A 22,766-nucleotide genomic window follows, 5' to 3' on the forward strand; every position below is an offset into this window, starting at 1 on the left:
GTGTTTTCCTGTAGTTCTTTAAGAGATTTTTGTGTTTCCTCTTTAAGAGCTTCTAGCTCTTTACCTGTATTCTCCTATATTTTTTTGAGGGTGCTATTTATGTCTTTCTTAAGGTCCTGTATCATCATCATGATAAGTGATTTTATATCTGAATCTTGTTTTTCTGGTGTGATGGTGTGTCCAGGACTTGCTATGGTGGGAGAATTGGGTTCTGATGATGGCAAGTGACCTTGGTTTGTGTTGTTTGTTTTCTTCTGCTTGCCCCCCGCCTTCTGGTTAACTCTAGTGCTACCTGCCCTTGTTAAATCTGACTGGAGCCTGTCCTTCCTGTGATTTTGGTTGTGTCAGAACTCCTCAGAGTCAGGAAGTCTCTGTGATCCTGTGATTCTGGGATCCTGTGATCCTGGGCTTGTTAGATTACTTGGGAGTGTGGCTTTCTCTGTGTGTTGTGGGACTGGCTGCAGAGCTTGTGCCCAAGGTCTGCTCAGAACACTAACCCAGACAGACCGGAAGGAACCGGAGTCACTGGGTTGGCGGAGTTCCTGTTTGCCTGGTCCCACTGGTCCCAGTTACTCCTGGTGTTGGGACAGATGTTGGTTCCTGCTCACCTCTGATCCTGGGTGTATCAGAGCGCCTGGGAGTGGAGCTTCCTCTGGGTGTTGTGGAGTTTGCGCCCAAGGTCTACTCTGGACCCCAGCCCAGACAGACGGGAAGGAACCCGTGTCACTGGGCTGGTGGAGTTCCTGTGTGCCTGGTCCCACTGGTCCCAGTTACTCCCAGTGTTGGGACAGATGTTGGTTCCTGCTTACCTCTGATCCTGGGTGGGTCAGAGCACCTGGAAGTGGTGCTTCCTCTGGGTGTTGTGGGACTGGCCGTTATCTGTCACACTTCTGTCCTGTGAAGTAACAGCTGCAACTCCACGTCTGTGAGACTTTAGAAACAGTGATGGGAGTGTCTGCAGATGGAACCACTGTACCAGGAGGTGAGCAGATGCTGCAGGCCACCAGAAGAGCTTGGAAATGTTAAGAAATGAAAATGACATCAAGTCTGCATCTTTGGGGTTTCAACAAGCATCACTTTCCAGTTACCAGATAGTCTGAAGACAGGTATAAATTATGGTGCACAAATTCAAAGTAGGCTTGAGCTTCTTGCAACTTCATTATATGTTAATTTAAGCAACTAAACTGTATTTTACTTTCAGTAGTTAATTTTCTTTAAGTGATAACAGAAGCTGCAGAGCTGTTCCAGCAATTAAGAGTACTTGCTCCATAAAGAAGATCAAGTTTGGTCTCCAGCACCCCAGAGCAGTTCATAAATGTCTGTATGCAGCCCTTTTCTGGGCTCTACCATACTAGGCCCACCTGTGATGCACTAGATACAGGCAGGCAAACCACTCATTTGTGTAAAGTCAAATAAATGAGTATTGTTCTAATTAATGACACTAAGACAGCTGAACAGCATTTATCTTTGTTTTATTTGCTGTCACTGTGGTAAAATACTCTTGACAAAAACCCCTTTAGGGAGAAAGAAAGTTTGGTGCTCATGGTTCCAGGTTGCAGCTCATCACTGTGGAAAGTCAGGTGGTAGGGACCTGAAGCAGCTGCTGCAGTCACATGAGCAGAGAGCACCAAGGCAGTACAGCACCCACTCTGCTTTGTTCTCTCTTTGCTCAGGCCAGGGCAGCTCATGCTGGGCTGGCCACCTCTCTTAGATGTGTACCCAGAGGTCAGCTTAGCCTCTAGGAGACTCTGTTTCCAAGCGACTCTAGGTGTGTCAAGGTAACAACTGAAACCAAGTGTCATAGTATTTGAACTGAAATCTAGCTCAGCAATGGAATATTCAAGTTTAGCACAGAGTACACTAATGTATATTATCAACCAAAATATACTTTATTACTTTTGAAATTTGAAAAAAATCCTAAAATAGTCTAGACTTGAAAGTTTCTTATAAACATCTCATTTGCAAGATAAAAGTCTGATAGTTACTGCCTGTCCAACTGCTTTCTCATTTAAATGTGAGTAACCAAAAGTTCACTATGTCTGGCCTGCTGTCGTCACACAATAACACATAGTCATTGCAAATTAAAAACTTCCAAATCATTGCAGGTCCACATGGATTATAGCTTGTCAGTTCCTTACTTTAGTATATATGTTTATACATATATGCATATATATGAATTCTTATGGTCTCAAGGTACTTAGAATTATAGCTTCATCATGTTGTTAAACACTTAAATGTGTTTGACTTACTAAGAATGAGACTGTAAAAATTTACACACATCTTTCATCAATTTAGAACATTTTATGTCTCCAAGTTCTAAGAGCAGATGACAGTCTCCTGTGAAGAAAAGGTTCCAAGGTGGGAAATTATTACATCATTTATCTTCTATCTGTAGTATTCTGAAGGATGAGTTTCTCCAGCAGCAAATATGATTCTTTTCTCAGACTTGATTCTCCGTGCTTTAGGTCTATGAGAACCACTAACTTGGATGTTTTCAGACACTTTTCTTTTCTCCTTTTTTGGCAACTCTTCATTGGCCAGCAATGAAAATGTTTTGTGAGACAAACCCAGATGCTCTTTCCACTTGAAATTATCAATAGTTGAAAATGCATGTCACAAAGTCTACTGAACATAGACGTCTCACCACACAGGTCTAGATACAGGCTATGTTGCAGTATTGCTGTTCCCCTCAGGTCAGGCAGTGACAGAGAACTCTGGACAGCTGCTGTTCCCAGCAAACAGCATCTTGCAAGCCTTGGAAAAGACCTGGGTCTAAGTCAGTCTCTGCTGGGATGCAGGGCTTTCATGCCAGTGTAAGGAAGGGCAAAGAGCTGGAAATTGAACATTGTAAGTCTGCAGTGTAGGGTATGACTAGTGATAGTATTTTCCAGTATTGTAAGTGACAAATAATCTTGAAGACAAGTATCTGGATTGATGTCACACGTCCATTACTTAGAGTCATAGTTTTATCTACCTGGACTTCTCCCAAGGATTTGTTATGGGGGCTAAGTGATGTAATACCTAGAATACACTGAAAGAAGGACAGTTAAATGGAGAGCCAACTTAACACATGCTTATGTGTATCAAAGCTGTCTGCAGATGCTGGTGAGATGCATCAGCCGTTTCTAGCACATTCTTCCAGAGGATAGGAGCTGTATACATGTGGAGGTCAAAGAATGTCTCACCTAAAGTCACCTCTCTCCTTCAACCATGTCGGGCCCTGGGGATCAAACTCAGGTCATCAGGTTTAGCAGCAAATGCTCTTAGCCACAAAGGCATCCTACCAGCCCTACATAAATGCATTACAAACATAATATGTCTTTAAAATATTTGTTTACCAAAGACCTTTCCTTCAAAATTCACAGGTATTTTTAGCCATAACTAACCACAGGAGGGGGGTGGATGCTGTGATTTATGTTTGTTTGTGTTAACTGTCTGCTTATGGAAAGGTCAATATTCTTTTATGGAACATATAATCCAGAGTCCCGAGAATCTGTTGGTTTTAGTATTTGTTAAAATTACAGATTACCAAGAAATATATAATGCCAGCAAAACATAACTCATACTCAAGGGGAAAATCAATGAAGATGGCCTCTCAGATGACATAGAAGCTAAACTTAGTGTACATGGACTTTTAAGGCATCTATTGTGTCTGTGCTCAGAAAGGAGACACGAACCTTTCAAGGTTCATACTCTATCTATATAAATAGGTGAGATTACAGAGGCCAGAGGTGAAAAGGGCCTCCAGTCAGGGCTTGGGAGAAATCTGGAAGCTCTGCAATAGTGGCCAAGCAAGCACCGTAGAAGGGAACTCAGCGCTGAGAAGTGGACCTCTCCAGTCTAGGCTGAGGTCCTAGCAGGTCACAGAGCAGCAAGCCTGAGAAAGAAGGGGAAACAAGGTGACTTTCAACATCAAAGGCAACCAGTGTGTGTGTGTGTGTGTGTGTGTGTGTGTGTGTGTGTGTGTATGTGTGTGTGTGTGTGTGTGTGAGGGAGGGGGGAGAAGAAGAAGAAGAAGAGGACGAGGAAGAGGAAGAGGAAGAGGATGAGGACGAGGAGAGGGAGAGGGAGGAGAGGGAGAGGGAGAGAGAGAGTGAGAGAGGTCCTCTGTATAGACCAGGCTGACCTCAAATTCAAGATACCTGTATTTCTCTGCCTTCCAGGTGCTAAGATTAAAGGTATGTGCCACCACTGCCTAACTAAGAAAATAAATTCTAAAGAGAAATTTGATTATCATGGCTAAGCCATTAACAAATATTCATTTATAAAGTCATATAAGTAAGTACCAGCTTTATATTCAGCAGAAAATGCAATTGATAGGCAAAATCTGAAGGAGAGAAAATGGTGGTTAAACCCAGAGCCTCTGAGATCACTACATCACCAGTAGTGATATGTTATAGTAAGTTTACAATAGGTAAAACATAGAATAAAGCAGTGTAAGTTTATTCTAGTAGATTCACTTTATTTCTAACTAGTGAGAGCAAGAATTGGAAGTGGCTGCTTAGTAGATGTAGGTTTGACTGTTGGAAGTGGGGGGTTGGGACTACAGTCGTTAGGAAACCTTGAGTGCATTTGACTTTTGCCATCACATACTTTTCAGAAATAATTTTAAGTACAACTTAATATTTATACATGGACCATACAAAGTGGTACTCGGTATATAATAACTGTTACTCCTAGGATGGTGGTTGCAGCTGGTGAGTCCATGATGCATAACCATTTGGAGACACTGACATGTAGAAGCTGATCAATAAAAATCTCCAAAGGCCTGAATTAGGATAAACACTGTGGAGTAGAGAGAACAGTTCCAGCCCTAGGCAAATCAAGAACACACCCAAACATTGCTGAAAATGTTATAAAGTGGAGAAAAATCCCAAATGTTAATATCATTGGCAAAAGTGAGAAGTTGAAACATTTATTTGTAGCATTAAAGATTAAACTAGATGAGGTACATACCATAATCCGCAAACCAGGAAACCGAGGCAGGAGGATCAAGTTCAAAATTAGCTTTGCCTACATAGTTGGGTTCTAAACAGCATTTACTGTATATAGGCCTGTCTTTAAAAGAAGAAAGAGAAATAAAACACTTGAAATGCCATTCATGCATTGTATTTTCTGCTGAATATAAAGCTAGTACTTATTTTTATGATTTTATATCGTACCCTTTAATATGATCACTCTACCAATAATGTGCTTTAATGTTAGATGAATTTTTGTTTTGTTTTGTTTTTTTCAAGACAGGGTTTCTCTGTGTAGCCTTGGCTGTCCTGGAACTCACTCTGTAGACCAGGCTGGCCTTGAACTCAGAAATCCACCTGCCTCTGCCTCCCAAGTGCTGGAATTAAAGGTGTGTGCTACCACCCAGCTATTAGATGAATTTTTATTTTTATTTTCCAATAGTTGCTAAGAGCACAATCATCGATTCTCTAAATAAAAATCTGTCATATCAGAAGCAATTAAAACAGTTTGAACTACTCTCATGGTAGAATTATACTGTCTTTCTGCAGAATATTTTACCAAGTTGCTATGTACCAATTTTAACAAGTTAAGAGAAATCAAGTGGTTATTAAACTAGCCAGTAGGCTTAAATTATTGGTCTACAATAATTTCTAACATATTTTATACAATTAAATATTGCTTGTGAAAAATGGAGTCTTGTTTCATAGTGCTTTAATTACTGCCAGAAAAAAATATAACTTGAATTTATTTTTACAAATTAAGAATCCAAATTTTTTAGTAGGAGTAGAAATCAAGGCCCAGTGAGATGGCTCAGCAGGTGAAAGACCTTGTCGCCAAGACTGACACCCTGAGTTTGATCTCTGGAATATGGGTGGTGAAAGGAGAGAAGCGGCTTCTGCAAGCGACCCTTAACTTCCACACGTGCACCCATACGCATACACAAACAAATAATAAATAAATGTCAACTATTACGTCTTATTCACATTAGCATCTATGTATACATTACTGGCCCGGAACTGCATATCAGAGAGAACATGTGGCTTGGGTCAACTGACTTTTATAAGTGGAAAAGAGACCAAGAGAAGTAAAGAAAAACTTGTTGGGTTGTCCAGTCTTAATACAAGTATGAGAAAAATGGTTCCCAGAACAGACAAGAGTCAGAGACAGCCCCTGCTCCCACTGTTAGGAGTCCTACACAGAAGATCAAGCTATACACGTGTACAGAAGCCTCGGTCAGTCCCATGCAGAGTCTGGTGGTTTAGTCTGTGAGCCCTTATGAGCCCGGGTTAGTTGATTCTGTGGGTTTTCTTGTGGGGTCCTTCACCCTTCTGGATCCTACAATTCTTCCTCCTCTTCCACAGGATTCCTTGCACTCTGCCTCATGTTTGGCTGTGGGTCTCCACATCTATTTCCATCAGTTGCTAGGTGAAGCCTCTCTACTGACAATTGGGCTAGGCACCAGTCTGAATATGGCAGAATATCATTAGGAATCATTTTCTATCCTAGGTCTCTGGGCTATCCAGCCTTGGTCCTGACCCTCCAGGCAATATCAAGGGCAGGCTCCCTTTTATTGTATAGGTATCAAGCTGGACCAGTCATTGGTTGGCTACTCCCACAATTTCTGTGCCACCTTTACCCAAGCACATCTTGTAGGCAGGACAAACTGTAAGTTGAAGGTTTGTGGCTGGGTTGGTGTCCCAGTCCCTCCACTGGAAATCTTTCCTGGTTACAGGAGATGGCCAGTTCAGGCTTTGGATCGCCCATGGCTAGGAGTCTTCTTGGCTAAGGTCACCCTCATAGATTCCTGCGAGTTTCCATTGCACTAGGGTTCTAGCGCATCTGAGAGATGCTCCCTGATCCTAGTTGTCTCTCCCTGTACTCTATCCCTCCCTCTTCCCCCACCTATCCCTCCTGTTGCATTCCTCCCACCTCACTGAGTCCCTGTTCAATTTCCCCTTCCCAGGGATATCCATCCAAGCATCCCTTGCTTGAGCCATCTTTGTCTCGTGGCTTTTTTGGGTATGTGGACTGTAGCCCAATTACCCTTTACTTTGCAGCTAATGTCCTAAAGTGAGTGCATACCATGTTTGTCTTTCTGGAGAGCCTGTCTTAATTTTTAAAATAAAAATAAAACCCAGTGATTAAAATATAAAAATATTTTCTTCTTATTATAACAAATGGTTTGGGAAAATGGTACAAAAGGTTGAGTTCTTCAGTCTTTATTATTTTTCATGTTTCTGGTTATTGAGTTTGCAAACATCATTTTAGAGAGTACTGTGGCTAGAGCTCTGGCTGTGGATATGGATGAACCATTGACTTACTGAGGAGTCTATTAGAGGTACATACTTCACCTGGTCCTTTGTTGGCACGAATATTGCTGATATCTATAGTGGTTTTCATGTAGACACCACTTCTTCATCTAAAAAAAATAAAACATCTTTATAAGCTGTCTCCTAGTTCTCTCTATGTGTCCAGAGACATGGACATGTGGCTCATATTCTCCACCCTGACTGTGTGTATCTTAGACTGTGATAGGGTGATTTTTATGTGAAAAATTATGTATAAACATTTCCCCAACGTTCTAACCATTTTCAAGGGAAAGTATGTTCTTGGTGAAAACTGCTAGGTTTCTTTGGGGCTAGATATATCATCTTCTCAACCCCTCCTAAGGTTTCTTCTTAAATGGCTCACAGTTAAATTTAAGTTTCTATATTTAGATAGGATTCTGTTTACATACCAACTACCAGTATCCAGGAAATCCAGTGGGAAAGCCGACACAGGAGGATTTGTGAGTCCTTTCTATAGTCTGCTCATTCAGAGATGGTTTGAAGCTTATTTAGTTAGCAGAATGGTTTAAACATTCATGCAGAGGTCCTTCAGCACAAATGCACCATTTAATTTCAAATAATGAAGATGGCAGTGTGGCTTTGTTAAAGAGGAACACTCAGGAGCCTGTGTTATTTTACTCCAAAGAAAGGCCCATGCTGGCGGAGGAGCCGCTCTCGTATGTAAATGTGTTTATAATACTTAAGATGGGAGACTTGGTTCTGTGCAATCAGCACAGTTTGATCACATTTGGAAGAACTCACAGGCACATTTTTCTCACATGTGCTCCAGCATCTTGATTTTTTTCAGATGGACCTATTTTATGTTCCTCCAACTAATCAAAATAAGAAACTGAGTCTGCCTTTGCCAAAAACTAGAACTATCGTTTTTCACATTCTTTTATTTTCCAGGTCATTTTCAAGTAAGATTATGTTTCTAGGGCTTCTGAATTCCTGAAAACTCTGGGCTTTGTAGCTCTGAAAGCCCAGGTGGACATTTCGGGGGCCTCGCTTTTCAGGGGTGCTTTGCCTCGTGTGTCCCAGTTACAGTTCACTGTGTGCGTGTAATTAGTGTGGAAAGAAATTAATGCCGTCCAGTACTATGATTTATGGACTGGATCCTTTAGCCACTGAAGACTTGCCAAAGCGAAAAGTATTTTTTTTCCTTTGAATATTAGAAACAGCTTCTGTTTTTGTTGATCTTTAAAGTACTGAATGGGCCTATTTCACATCACACCAGCATGGGAGCTCAGATTAATAATATACTTATTCAACTAGTGATACTGAGCGAAACCATTGCACACATGGGTAGGAAGGATAAAATTTCATAAAATTATTTTCAGGTGTATTAATGTATTTTTGGAAGCCGCATACAATTTCTCTTTTGCATGAAAGAGATCAAGGAGTTCTGTTTATTGTATCTATTACAGGTGGGCACATAAGCTAATTTAATTGCGTTTTTGGATATCTTAAAACACAGGGAGCTTTGCTTTAAGAAGCAGGAACATGATTGCTGGGTTAGCCCCAGGTCTTTAGTGTAGGAACTTTACCTCTCTTGAGACATTGTGATTGTACTATATATAATTTATATTTCTGAGGCAATTTCCTGCATTTCCTTTGTTGTAGTTACAGCAAGCTGCAGAAGTCTCTCAGCTTCGAGGAGCAAGAGTGATCTCAGCAGAAGATCTTCTGTTCTTGATGAGAAAAGATAAGGTACCATAAAACAATTTCATTGCATTAATATGAGGCCTGATGCTTAATTGAACTTACATAAGAAAAGGATGGACCCTTGTTAGAGCTGTCAAATGAGAATTGAAGCAATGATTAGGCTTCATGATTTACACAGCCAAGTGCAGTTACTCCAGGAGTTGTTTGTTTTTCCCGTGAACATGGGGAAACTGCATTGTTTTCCTCTTCCCTTCCCCTGTCCTTGTCAGACACTGCCTAACATTCCCCTCTTACTTCCCTGGACACTAGCTTTGCACCGTTCCTATAAATACGTCTCTCTGAGTATCATATTCATGCTCCTCTCAGTTGGCACCTAAATACTAGTAGAATTTAGACTTTCACAGGATCATTTTTAACTTGAAATACAAAGTTTATTCTCTTCACTGACTTATAAAAATAAGCAAATTAGATGCAAGTAATCTAAAAACTACTATCTATTTTTTTAATAAAAACTCTGAACTCTGGCTATTAACACTGATGGATTTTTGTATGTTTATTTTTGTCATAATTTCCATGAGTAGCTAGTTGAATAAATTCTATGCTACTTTACCTGTTTGAATCAACTGACTATTAATATAAAGAATATGTAAAGGAAAAGAAATGAATCAATACCAAGAAGCTTGCAGTCTGCTTGAAGCAATCTATGTGATATGCTTGAAGCATTTAAGTTGTGGCGAATGTTATACTTTGGATGACAGACGGGGAAAGAGAGTTGATGTAGGAAGGGCTATATCAAAGGCAAGGTTCCTGAGACCTTTTGTAGTACAGAAGAAAGGCCAGGAATCTGACAGGATGCATGGTTTTTATGATGGCTCTGGGCATGGCTGGGAAAGAGCACTTTATGGAGGGAGCAAAGGAATTGTTGATTAGTTTTGTGCTTGGAGATCCTTAAGGGGAAGCAGGCATCAGGACCTGCAGTGGTGCTGTACCCAGGGAGTCCTGAAGACTGCTGCCAAAAACCGGGACCCTTGGGCAAGGTGGCTTATGGGGGTTGCTGGGAAACAACAGGCTGCTTAGCTCTTCCCAGTTCATCTTGTCATAGAGAAGACATAGACATGTACACACAGTCCATATTGGTGTTCCTTCCCTTTGTAGGGAGGGCAGCCATTTAAATTGTATAGAAACTTCAGGAATATGTGTCATTTGATGGTGCATTTCTAGTGTACAGGACTCTTACCTGAATATTTTCACTAACCAATAACATACTTATAACAGAAGTTTGCTCATCTTTCTCACATAATTTTATTTATATTCTGAAGTATTCCAAAAAGATTATAAAGTAGCTTATATAGGAAAAATACTAAACAGAATAAAACTAAAATAATGGGTGGAGTGAAAGCAAAGAGGAAAGAAAGAGAAAAGAAAAGCTGATCCATCCATCCTGCAGGGTGCCCTGTGACTGTCTTTAGGGCTGGAGTCTGTAGTGAAGTGGTTTCTACCACCTGCTGGTCTTTACATACTGTGGGGAGCTACCTCCCTGGGCTCTCCTGAATCAGACAGCAGGCATATGAATGAGGTGGGCACTTCCCTTCACTTGCACATGACAGAATTAGACTCAGAGGTTACTCTACTTCCAGCCCTGGTGAGCTTTAGTCATAAGACTATAGTCCACCTCTGGGTCCCTAGATGAAAAGAGCTAGTTAGATTTGTTTCGACTTTGGGGATATTGAAAATATTGAGTGGTATTCATGTAAAGAGCTTTGTAGAAGTATTTTTACCACTCTTAGAAGTCTGAGGCTGCAGGTTGTCAACCAGACCTAATACATTCTTGGGTTAGCACAGAATAAGCTACAAGGCTTTATTAGTCGCTTAAGTTGAGTGCTACTCCCATTCTCTTCTGCATCCTGGAAGGCCATCATCAGGGCCTAGCTATCATTCGCAGGCTTTGAGGTGGCTGAAGACAGATTTCTCAGCTTATAGATACTTTCCATAACTGTCCTATAAAAAGATTCTCAGGCTAGGTGTGGTAGTGTGCACCCATTATTTTAGGTAGGCAGAAGCAACAGGATCCCAAGTTCAAGTTCGCTCTGTGCTACACAACAAAGTTTTGTCTCAAAAATTAAACAAAAATGAATTGTTGAAAACTCCCAGTCTAGATGTTTGTAAGTCTATTTTTACATAATTTTTGCCTCCAAATATATACAAAATTCCAAAGCATAAGTATACTTGGCTTACCAAAGGCAATATGGTATTTATTGAAATCATCAAAAGGAATTTAAGATGTTTTTTAAAATATACAAAACAGTGTTATTTTGATTCTGGCAGGCCTGGATGGACTCATGTAAAAACACATTTATACACACATTTTAGCTCTTACTGCAGGGCTACATTTCCCACTTATACTATCAAGCTCATGGTAGTTGTGTTTCTCCAGTGATCGACAGGCACTAGTCTGTTGAATTTAATTCTTAAAGCAATTCTTTATCAGTAAAGAAAAATATATTATAAACCTCTTTATTTTTCAATAGAAAAAACTTAGAAGACTTCTAAAGTACATGTTTATCCGAGACTACAAGTCAAAGATTATCAAAGGCATTGACGAGGATGACCTCCTGGAAGGTAAGTAGACGGGTCATCCACCTGAAGGTGGAGCACCAGCACTGGAGGCTGGGTCAGGTCTTCCCATGTGTTGTCCCTACATTCTGGCTCAAGTACTTCCTTGTTGGCAAGTTAACCTTGTCATTTTCATTTCTGGAACCTCAAAGGGCTCAAGACTCTCAGCTCCATCTTTCCATAGTGTGCACTGCTTTCTGCCAGGTCTAGTACAGTCCAAGGGTCAGCATAGAGAGAGGCAGACCTGAAGAACTGAGAACTCTGCAGACCCCTTAAGGAAGTTATTTGGAGCAGAACATGTGGAAGTTCATACCTAGGACCTTAAAAAGAAGTGGCAATCCTGGCAACAAACTGAAGGCTGGGAGATCTATAGTAAAGCAATAAGCAAAAGAGTGACTAGCTTGATGTTTAACAGAGGAGACAGAAAACGAGCTAAGAACAACCCTCTTGAGGCCACAGCAAAATAAAGGGGTCAACATTAGTACACCAAAATGTGGAGCATTTTATTGCCAAGAATGTTATAAAAAGCAGTAGCTCTGGGGCTAGGAGCACTTACTGCTGTTGCAGAGGACCTGACTTTGGTTCCCAGCATTCACAACTCCAGATCCAGGAAATCCAATGCCTCTGGCCTCCAAGGCTACCTGTGTTCACATGCACATACCCAAATGCAGACACATGCAAACCTACATATAATTTGAAACAATAAAACTAAATCTTTAAAAATAAAACAACACAACAACAACAACAAAAAAAAAAACCCAGTAGATTTTTGTTAGTGGAAATTAATAGCCATGCTTGGTACTTAGAGTCAGACCTGCCAGAAGCTTGCTGGGAATCTTGAAAAGGAAAAGCCAAAGGCAATGTAAAGCTGGAAATAGAAGAGAATGCACATGTAAATCTGCACCGTGGAGGGGTGAGAGACATCAGAGGCTGCTCACTATAAAGAGATCCGTGAGCCCAGTATAGCCAATGCACTGAACAAAGAAGCAAGCAAGACAAGCCCACCAAAAGGAAGAAATATTTGCCTGACTTACTGTGGCATATCATTTAAAATGTCCATTTTCAACAACAAAATTCTAGACATGTAAAGACAGGTAGATATGATCTATAAAAAAAGAAAAGTAGACAACAGAAATTGCCTACTGGAATCCAGATGTTAGATTTAGCAGACAAAAACTTCAAAGTAACTATTGTATCATGTTCAAATAAATAAAGCAAATTGTATCCAGAGAAGAACAAGTAAGTATGAAAATCATGCCTCACAAAATGTACAGTATCAAGAAACAGATTAAATTTTTAAAAACTATAATAATGGAGTTTAAATGTACATATGCTCAGAAGGCAGTACCACCAAGCCTGATAACCCAAGTTCACCTGCTGAACCCACAGGGAAAGAGAAAACAGACTTCTGGCAGTTATCCTCTAACAAAAATGCCATGGCATACCACGTACGTACACACACACACACACACACACACACACACACACACACACACACACACAATTAATTACTCAAGAACAACAAGGAAAATGAAAGTTATCACAACGGAAACTTTGAATTGGCAGAAGACCCAATGAAATTACATTGAAGATTATATGATGAAAAATAAGAAAATAGACAGTGCTTCAGAGAAGTGTAGGGTACCATTAAGTGTATCAGCATTTTCACAACTCAGAAGATAAGGAGTGTACATTCCACTAATATATCAGTGTAATGTATCAGAAGAGAAGAAGGAGGAGGGAGGGAGGAAGAGAGAGAGAGGGAGAGGATCAGAAAGAGTATTCAAAGAAATACTGAACGAGAACTTATCAAATTTGAGAAAATTGTAAATACTTATCCAAGTACCTTAACAAACTAACAAACTCCATTAGGATAAACTCAAAATTATGTGTACTGTTACATGCTGTAATATAGACAGATGATTATGAGAGCCATCAGACAGGGTATCTGTGGACCTTTGGGAAGTTGTTAGGTCAGAAAAGAATCTTCATGGACGGGATCAGTATACTTCTAAAGAGAGACACCAAAACCTCACATCCTTCTATTCAAAGAGGATTTTACTAGATCCCAGCTCTACCTTGACTTGGGATGCCCCATTTTAAGAACTCAGAGAAGTAAGTGAGTTGTTTAAACCTCCCAGTCTGCACTGTATTTTATAGCAGCTTACACTGACCAAGAAACCCCAGAAGGAAGCACTTTCACTTACAGAGAAAGTTTGGAGTCTTCCTTCCCCAGAATCAAGATGACAATGAGAATATGCATTTGATCCTCTTCTGTGCAGTATTGGATGAAAGGTTTTAGCATGGTGTTGAGACAGGAAAAAAGTGAAAGCATTAGATTAGAAAGAATCATATGTATGTATTTGACTTAAGAAGGACAGCATAAAGCTATGTATGTATTTAAAATTCTCTCTGTAGCCTCAAGATCTTAATTCACTAGAAACAGTTGCAATTAGTGGACACATTTGTGAGTTTTCAGGATACAAGGTAAATATGTAAACAAAACAAGTAGGTAGACTTTCCTTATACTCAAGACAAACAACCCAAAGTCATATGAGGAAGATAAGTGTAACAACAACAGAAAATAAACAATTTTGCAATAAATTTTGCCACTGACTTGCAAGATTTCTATACAGAAACTACAAATCACTGTTGAGGGGACCGGAGAGGACTGAGGAATAGAAAAACAGCCAGCATCCATGGCTACAATGCTTGGTACTGTTAAGGCAATAGCCAGCCTTACCTGGAGCTGTAGATCTCACCAGCTTTTTACTGAAATGAACAGACTGATTCTCTCATTCATGTGGAGATGTCAGATGCTAAAGGAAACAAGAGCCATTTTTATTGTACATGACCCAGAAGAGTTGGTACCATCTAAACAAAACTTCTGTAAACCACTGTAATACACACAAGACCTGGTGGACAGGACAGACACGTGCTAGTCAACCACTGTAATATACACAAGATCTGGTGGACAGAAGGACAGACATGTGCTAGTCAACCACTGTAATACACACAAGATCTGGTGGACAGAAGGACAGACACGTGCTAGTCAACCACTGTAATACACACAAGATTTGGTGGACAGCAGGACAGACACGTGCCAGACAACCACTGTAATACACACAAGTTCTGGTGGACAGAGGGACAGTCACATGCTAGTCAACCACTGTAATATACACAAGATCTGGTGGGCCAAAGGACAGACACATGCTAGTCAATAGTGATCAGGACTGAGTGCACAAGTGCACAAGGCTGGCAGAGAGGCTCAGTGATGTTTGACAGGTTTGCAGAGCAGTTCCATGTGGAACAAACCATTCCTTCAACTAGAGACATTGTAATATCTAGAAATCTACATAGAAAAAATAATTTGTTAACTCCATACTTCAGTATGCACCTCCCCAAAACAGACAAAAGACCAAAAAGCCTAAGTACAGATCATTGGGAGCTCCCTATAACAACACAAAATTCAAGTCTCTTTTCCATTTTTACTATATCTTTATTTACTTGGGTTTTTTTTTTAATGCATGTATGGGGTGTATTCCATGGTGAGAGTACAGAAGACAGAAGGTAGTTTGCAGGAATAGGCTCTTTCTGGGTCCTGGGGTTGAACTTAGGTCATCAGGTGTGACGGCAGGCATTTTAACCTACTGAGCCATCTCTCTGGCTTTCAAAAGAGGAATTTTTTAAAATAAAGCAGGAGTAAATGTTCACAGCCTGTGTAAGGACAGTATTGTAAGCACAGGACACCAGAAGCACAGCAGCAAATGAAGCTGCTATTGAGTCAGCACTGATCAAGTTTAAAGCCATTGTGCTTCAAAGAATGTACAGAAGAAAAAACAAAACTCAAAGATCTTACATATATCTCTATCAAGAAATTTTTAATTTAAATGTTGAATGAACTCTTCAGTTCCATAATAAAGACAATAATGCAGCTTTCCAATGAATACTAGATAACCTTGCAGCAGAACTAAAACACTAGCTATGAGGTGCCAGAAAAGATGCCCACTAGCCTGGGCCATACTACAAATGCAAGTCAGAACCGCAGTGGTCAGCTGCTACCTACAAGGGTATCTGGGAGTAGACAGGTGAAGGCAAATGCTGCTGCGCACGTGGAGACATCTAGCTTATGCTGCTAGGAGGAGGATAAAATGGTACAGGCAATAACAGACAAAGTGAACCAGCCATTCAACACCCAGTAAAGCCAAATGAAGAGAGATATTCACACTTCATAACAGAAAGCTAGAGTCAGCCCAATATCTGCCAACATATAAAGGCATAAATAAATGCCTTTTCATATTTTGTATTTATGCAAGAAGTATTTAGGGTAATAAAGTGGAATTGACTACGATCATGCTCATATGTGATGAAGTAGAAGAAGCCCACCACAGAGACCACAGATCTAAGTAGCAAGAGAGGGAGAATAGAGAGTAGTGTTTGCCTGGGGCTGGAAACAGAGGGTTGCACTATGGAATCATTTAAAATACTCTTGTGAAACCTCTTTGCTGTATGACATTGCCATCTGAAAAGTTAGTACGTTCCTAGACAGAACTATCAAAGCCAAAAGGAAACTCACAACCACACACACATTCTCACACACACACATATACACATAAATCTCATAATATTTAAACAAATGTATCATTTTGTATGGACTTTACTTCTAGAGTACTGCAGCACTGCCTTCACTGGCTCTGGCTTCAGCTTGTACCTTTTGTCTAAAGAGTTAGCTGCTACATTAGATCTCTGTCCAGACTCTGCCCTGAAATGATAATGTAGTAATTTCTTAGCAATCCCTTGTTTAAAGCTGCATAATTTAGGCAAAGATGGACTTAAAGTTTACTCCTATCTTCCTTAAGGGAAAAACCATGATATAAATTAGCAGGCACACAATTATGAAATAAGTTTTTTTTTAATATTTAGAAAATATTTGTTTTTATTTCATTTGCAGTCTACACTTTTCTTAAAACCTGATAAATTTAGATACTCATCATAAATGTTTGAGTCATCTTTATTTGGTATAACCATCATTATTCCAATGAAAAATATTTTAGCTCTTTCTAACTCCCCAAGTCTCACTGATATCCTGTTCCTTAATCCATATTAGCCACTAACTGCAACATTTAACAACTCCTTTATGATCCCTTGCAGTAACTTTCTGAGTTAGATTTTGCTTTTAAATCAGCTAAGGGTGTAGCTCTGTTGTAGAGCTCATGTTACTGTGCCAGGTCCCTTAGCTTATTCCTCCCTCAATACAACTAAACAAATATATTAATATATATCATAGTAGTTTTCTCTCGCATGTGGGAGTATGTGTGTGTTGAGTACAGGCACGTACGTGTCATGTACTTGTGTGGAGGTCAAACGACAACCTTAAGTATCAGTCCTTTCATTATTTACAGCTTATTTACTGTTGAATGCCTCAGACTAGCTGGTCTGTATACTTCTGGAGACTCTCCTGCCTCAGCCTCCCATCTCCTGGTAGAGCTGAACTGAGCACTGCAACTTCAGATGCTCACTCTACTGCCTCCAGCTTCGATGTAGGTTCTGGGGATCCAAACTCAGGCCATCAGGCTTACATGGTAAACACCTTACCTACACAGCCATATCCCTAGCCCTTATGGTTTTATCTTAAGAGAAAAGAATAAAGCCATGCTTTGAAGGAATGCAGCAGAGAGTAGCAGAGGAGGACAGTTGATACCTTTGACGTGTGCACATATATCCAGGCAGTCACACCAGCACATGTGTGCATAGTACACCATGTACACATGCAGTTCATACCCCCAAGAGGAAAGAACAGCAGGACTTTAAGTAATGGAAATAGAAAACAGAAAAGCAATAATAGAATAGAAAAGAACATTACAATTTCAAATGGACAAAGAGAAGAAGTGGTAGGTTTATCGACATGGATGACTTAATTTTTTAAAAAAAAAAAAAAAGAAAGAATCACAACTGTCAACAAAAAGATTAATGGGAAGGTCACAAAATCTAGTGCTCAGTAAGTATTTGATGGATGTGCATATAAATGTGAAGAAAACTAGATAATATTAGCATTACTCATAGAATTCTGTATTAAAATACCTAAAAGATTAAAGAAGATTATGTACTGTTTGTTACAGTGTTCTCAACCTGTGGGTCACAACCTCTTTGCAGGGGTAAATGACCTTTTCAAAGGGGTCACACATCCAATATCCTCATATCAGATAGTTATACTATAATTCATAACAGTGGCAAAATTACAGTTATGAACTACCAGCAAAACGATTTTATGGTTTGGGGTCACTGCCACATGAGGAATTCTATGTAAGGGTCAATTGAGAACCACTAGTTTAGTATGACACACCTGTAATAGCTAAATAATAAACTAGCAAAATATCAAAGTGTATGTACTTAGATCGCACTTCCTTAGAGTGGAATGCCAATGTTAGGTTTGTTTTGTTCACTGTGTCCACAGAATACTTTAAAAAAAAAAAAGTGAAATTGGCAAGACAGTTCACTTTTACACTTGAACTATCAGTGGGTAGCTTACATAGCTCATTTCACTAATCTTTAGTTTTAAATGAGTAATAACCCCCATCTTAACTACTTAAGAAGCATATTAGTAAATATGTGGGGTCAACATAAACATCCTGAAACAGTGCTGAGCACCACAGTCCTTTGCATAGTCACCTGCAGGGCTCAAGGAAATAGTCCTTGGGATTGAAATAGGAAACATTTGATTAACATTGACTAAAGGATGGATTCAATTAGGAATAAAGACAACAAGAAAGGACAACACAATTGAAATATATTAAGTGCATCAGTTCAACCAAAATTACTGAATTCATGGTCCTTTGGGTATAATTCCAATAATGTTTTCTTGGAATGAATCAGACAGAAATATCATAGCTTCCCTATGGAGCAAGAAATGTCTATATGTAGCTTGAGAAAGGATGAAATCCAAGAATAAGTATATATTTCAATCCTGTGGTGTCATTGAGGACTTTGTGTTATCAGTGACTGACACAAACTAGGAAGTCCAAGAACAGAATCTGAGACATGGAGATTCAAGGTATGACACAGTCCAAGGTAGCAGGAAAACATAGGGTATTAATGGTGATGTACATGTATTTTATTAAAGACACTAAATGTGAAACATACAGAATTTACTGTATACAAAACAAATTCTGGGTGCATAAGTACGAAAAACAAAAGGAAGTAAACAGTAAATCTGAAAAGACTTGAAGATTGAGTTTCCACTCTGTGGAGGTAAAGAGGAGTCAGACAGAAGGTAAGGTAACTTAATAATAGGACATTTTTAGATTATGACAAAAGATGCTTTGCAGTGGACAGGCAGACAGCGACAGGGTAATAGGAAGAGGCCTAGTTAGCAAAAGATAAACATGGATGGTAAACAGAAAGGTTCCCAGGCTAGCTGGCAGACATAAGAAGATGCTGGAGTTCCCTGTTGGCTGTGGGTTAACTGTACAATATTCACTTAAGATTCATTGACTTTTCCCTGGAGTTCTGAGGAGAAATGTGGAGAAAGAAGGCTCAGAAATTCTTTTTTTTTTTTTCCAAAAGGATTTTTTTTTAATTGGATATTTTCTTTATTTACATTTCAAATGTTATCCCCTTTCCAGGTCTCCCCTCTGAAAACACCCTATCCCATGCCCCTTCCCCCTGCCTCTATGAGGGTGCTCATGCACCCACTGACCCAATCCCACCTTCCTGCCCTGACATTCCCCTACACCAGGACATGAAACTCCCTCAGGGCCAAGGGCCGCTCCTTCCACTGATGTCCAACAAGGCCATCCTCTGCCAGGCTCAGAATTTCTTTGATGAAACTTGAAGCGCCTGTAACATTTCCATTCTTGGAAACGTATACTCTGAGAACAGAGCACACCTGTGAATGGCTACCACTTACAGCATTTACCCAGTACAAACACTGACACAACATGTCTGCCCTCAACAGGGGATGGACTTAAAACCACATTAGTAGATACTATAAGATGTAGATGGTTATGCAGGCCTTCCAGAAGAATCAGATCTTTCTCTGTCCTCAGTGAGGAAACATGGGCAGAAGGGAGGATAAAAGAATCTCTCTTCATAAAGAAAGACTGTAAGACCTGTTTTTAAAGGAAAATGAATACAATACAATACATACATAAAGGAATTTATTGTAAATATATGAGCACAGAGAAATGTAATGGTGATTACATACAGGAGAACCAGTGGATAATATAAAGAGAGGGAAGAGGTGGGGAGAGGGAGGGACAATAAAGGAGAAAGCAGTACATATAATATTTTTGGTGTGTGTATTTCTGTCCCCACACACGCACATACACACTTGGTGTTGGGGATTGCACCGAGTCTTGCATGTGGACCACAAACACTATCACTCAGCTACATCCCCAGCCCTTACTGTGATCATCTGTGTTCATTAAAATTTTTTATTTCAAAAGAAAACGACTTAGGAGATTAGACCCCTCATTTCTGTGTGTGCTAACATAGATGCTGAAGCCCTTGTACTTTTAATTTTAATGGCCTTACCATAAATTGTCAAAGTTTAAAAGAAATGTATTCAAGTATCTTTTATCGATTATATTTCCTAATAAGTTTCCATCTGTGGTATTTAGTCTATAGTCTATAGAAGAATATCCTTCTTAGTCTTCCTCTTTTATCAGATAATATTCCAGGCTGTGTTGGGTAGCAGTTTTGGTCATGGACTGTTTTCCAACACTAGGAGCTGTCAGTTCTGCCTTCTTTGCTCGCATTTACCTAGTGCACCCTCTTTTTCCTGCTTGTATTTTATTTCTCTTGTAAGTACTATGGAGCAGTATTCTCTGCCAAACCTGAGAGCCTCTCTTCCTTTCATAAGGGATTCAGCCAGCCCTTTCATACTTACTATGGATTAATAAGTAATTTGATTCTAATTTTTGTTTTGTGATATTGGATTGATTTCTGTATGACTTATTTTAGAGGAAAAGTTTTCTCTGTAAAGATGGCTTTGAGTGAGTTTCCCATGCAGTGTGTGCCGTGCTGGTCGGTGATGACAAACCCTGCTCAGGGCAGCTGTGCTTTGTCCCCTTCCTAATCCTCCTGAAGAAAAACTGAGTGGCAGCAGCAGCAGCAGTACGAACAAGAGACAGAAGATCGCTCAGGACGTGATCACCTCTATTGACCAGACAGGAGAGCTGCTGGCAATGTTTGAAGACAACGAGCTCGATGATGTCAAACAGGAGAGAATGGAGGTATGGCACGTTCTTGTGTTCCGTAGATGTCCCCTGCCCAGCATAATGCCAGTACTCTCACTTTGTGTCCGGTGTCTTTGACTGTAGCCTGAAGTGCCTTTGTCTGCAGCATGCTCAGGAGCAAGCCCTGGGAAAGGAGGAAGTTTTTCCTCCACACTTGACTTTGAGAAACATCTTGAATTTTGATTCTGTGTTTTATTCTTTGGAAATGACGAGCATTCCTTGCTCTGGATCTGACATTTGCTGATGCACTTTATTCCATTCAGACCACTTTAGATTAAATATTTACTTAATTTTTTTGTTCCAAATTATCCAGTTGCCTCTGGGGCAAAGGTAATTCTTAGAGCTTTGGTCTTGGCATACAGAGTGAAGAGCTGCCTTTCAGATTGCTGTTGGCAGCCTGCGGTTAGCCTCTCCGGCTAAGGTGGTGTCCAGGGAAGCTATATGCTTTATATCACTGTCACAGAACGCAAGTGACATATTTGCATTCCCTACACATGTTCTCACAATGAATATAAAAATTGTATGTCTTGTGTTTACTTTAGCTATCTATACTTTAAATCACTGTTTCTTTCAATATACTCTAGGAAAAAAATGAAAGTAATGATTGACTTCATTTGAGTGCCTTCCAACATACACGGTAGTATTCTTAGTTCTTACTGCAACTATTCTGGTTTTACATTCAAAAAGGGATCTCAGTTTCCCCTCTTTTTAAATTGGGAAAAAGGTAATTCCAGAATTCCAAGGGAGTTTCTAAATGCTTATTGCATCATGGTCTCTATGCATGCTAAAGTGGGTAATTATTTCACATTAAGTTTTGGAAGGAGCCCAGTTGACATCTATGCATTGTAAATTTTAACAACATTCTTTAAAGAATTAGCATGCCTAGATCCTGAACTGTGATCTGAAGGCAATAGTCTCTTAGGTATCAATTACCTTAGAAAAGTGTGGTTATCTTGCTTTGAGACAACTGCAAATGGTTTTACTTCAACTTTGCCATGGGCCAAAAATGTGCTAAGTTGTCTAAAGCAGATGATAAGCATATATTTCTGATGTTATTATGTCCTCAACAGGATATGATTTTGTAGGGCATGGTTTCACTTATGGTGTTGCTTGGGGAGGAAAGTGTTTGTGCTTAGTCTTTAATAGTTCATATCATGAGATGTGCGTGGAGGGAGACTGTAAGGGAGGGCTCTACAGCATTATATGTAAAGTCTGAGCACCTGGCTTTTCAGCTTCACTGGGATAGATCTCCACTGAACAGGTCAGTCTACAGTTGAGGCAGATAATCAAGGCACTGAAACACCAGGCTCGAAATAGCAGAGAAGAGCCAGAAGAACGTTGGAGCAGTAAACTCAGCCAAGGCTCCAGAGCAGGGCAGCCCTGTGCTCACACATCTGAACCACTGTCCACAACTGTAGATACACTGTACAGTGTTAATGAGGGTAATGAAATATCAGCAAAGCTTGGCAAGCACTCACAGAGTAGAAGTCAGCCTCATCTGCACAGCAAGCCCCAAGCTGATGTTCCTTCAAGCCCACAGCATCCTAGAGTCTTCCTCTGCCAAGATGACAAGTAGTTTCCATATTTTACTCAATCAAATGGCATAGTTGAAATGAATAAAAAATGATAGACTTGTAGACATAACTGCAGACAGTACAAGTAGAAAGGGGAACCATTAAGAGCAGAGGCCTTGCCTGCTTCTAATTTGACAGGTTAGAGTTTCAAGAGTAAACCGCAGCTGTGGCAGTCCATATGAAACCACTTTGGACTCCCAGACTGCAATCTCTGGCTTTTAAAGTGCAGTCGAATAATCAGCCTCGGCATCATTCCGTGATTTAATTTTCCTCTAAGCATCACTTATGCTTGCAGAAACTGTGCCCTACCTTCTCTCCTACAATGGAGGAAATGGTGTTGACCCACCAATGGAGCTGCACTAGGACAAGCTTTCTTGCCCCCCCCCCCGCCC

General features: G+C 40.0%; 1 protein-coding gene across 4 annotated transcripts in view; it reads left to right on the forward strand.

Annotated features, from left to right (window-relative positions):
* Nucleotides 1-22,766, forward strand: part of Supt3h (SPT3 homolog, SAGA and STAGA complex component) — a 353,506-nt gene that overhangs the window by 225,080 nt on the left and 105,660 nt on the right. For all 4 annotated transcript variants that reach the window (XM_031348370.1, XM_031348369.1, XM_031348372.1 and 1 more), the window contains 3 exons: nt 8,910-8,996; nt 11,480-11,570; nt 20,652-20,797. In XM_031348370.1, coding sequence (XP_031204230.1) covers nt 8,910-8,996; nt 11,480-11,570; nt 20,652-20,797 — 324 coding nt within the window. The remainder of the gene's footprint in view (nt 1-8,909; nt 8,997-11,479; nt 11,571-20,651; nt 20,798-22,766) is intronic.

The sequence above is a fragment of the Mastomys coucha genome, unplaced genomic scaffold, assembly GCF_008632895.1.
Source record: "Mastomys coucha isolate ucsf_1 unplaced genomic scaffold, UCSF_Mcou_1 pScaffold3, whole genome shotgun sequence".
NCBI lineage: Eukaryota > Metazoa > Chordata > Mammalia > Rodentia > Muridae > Mastomys > Mastomys coucha.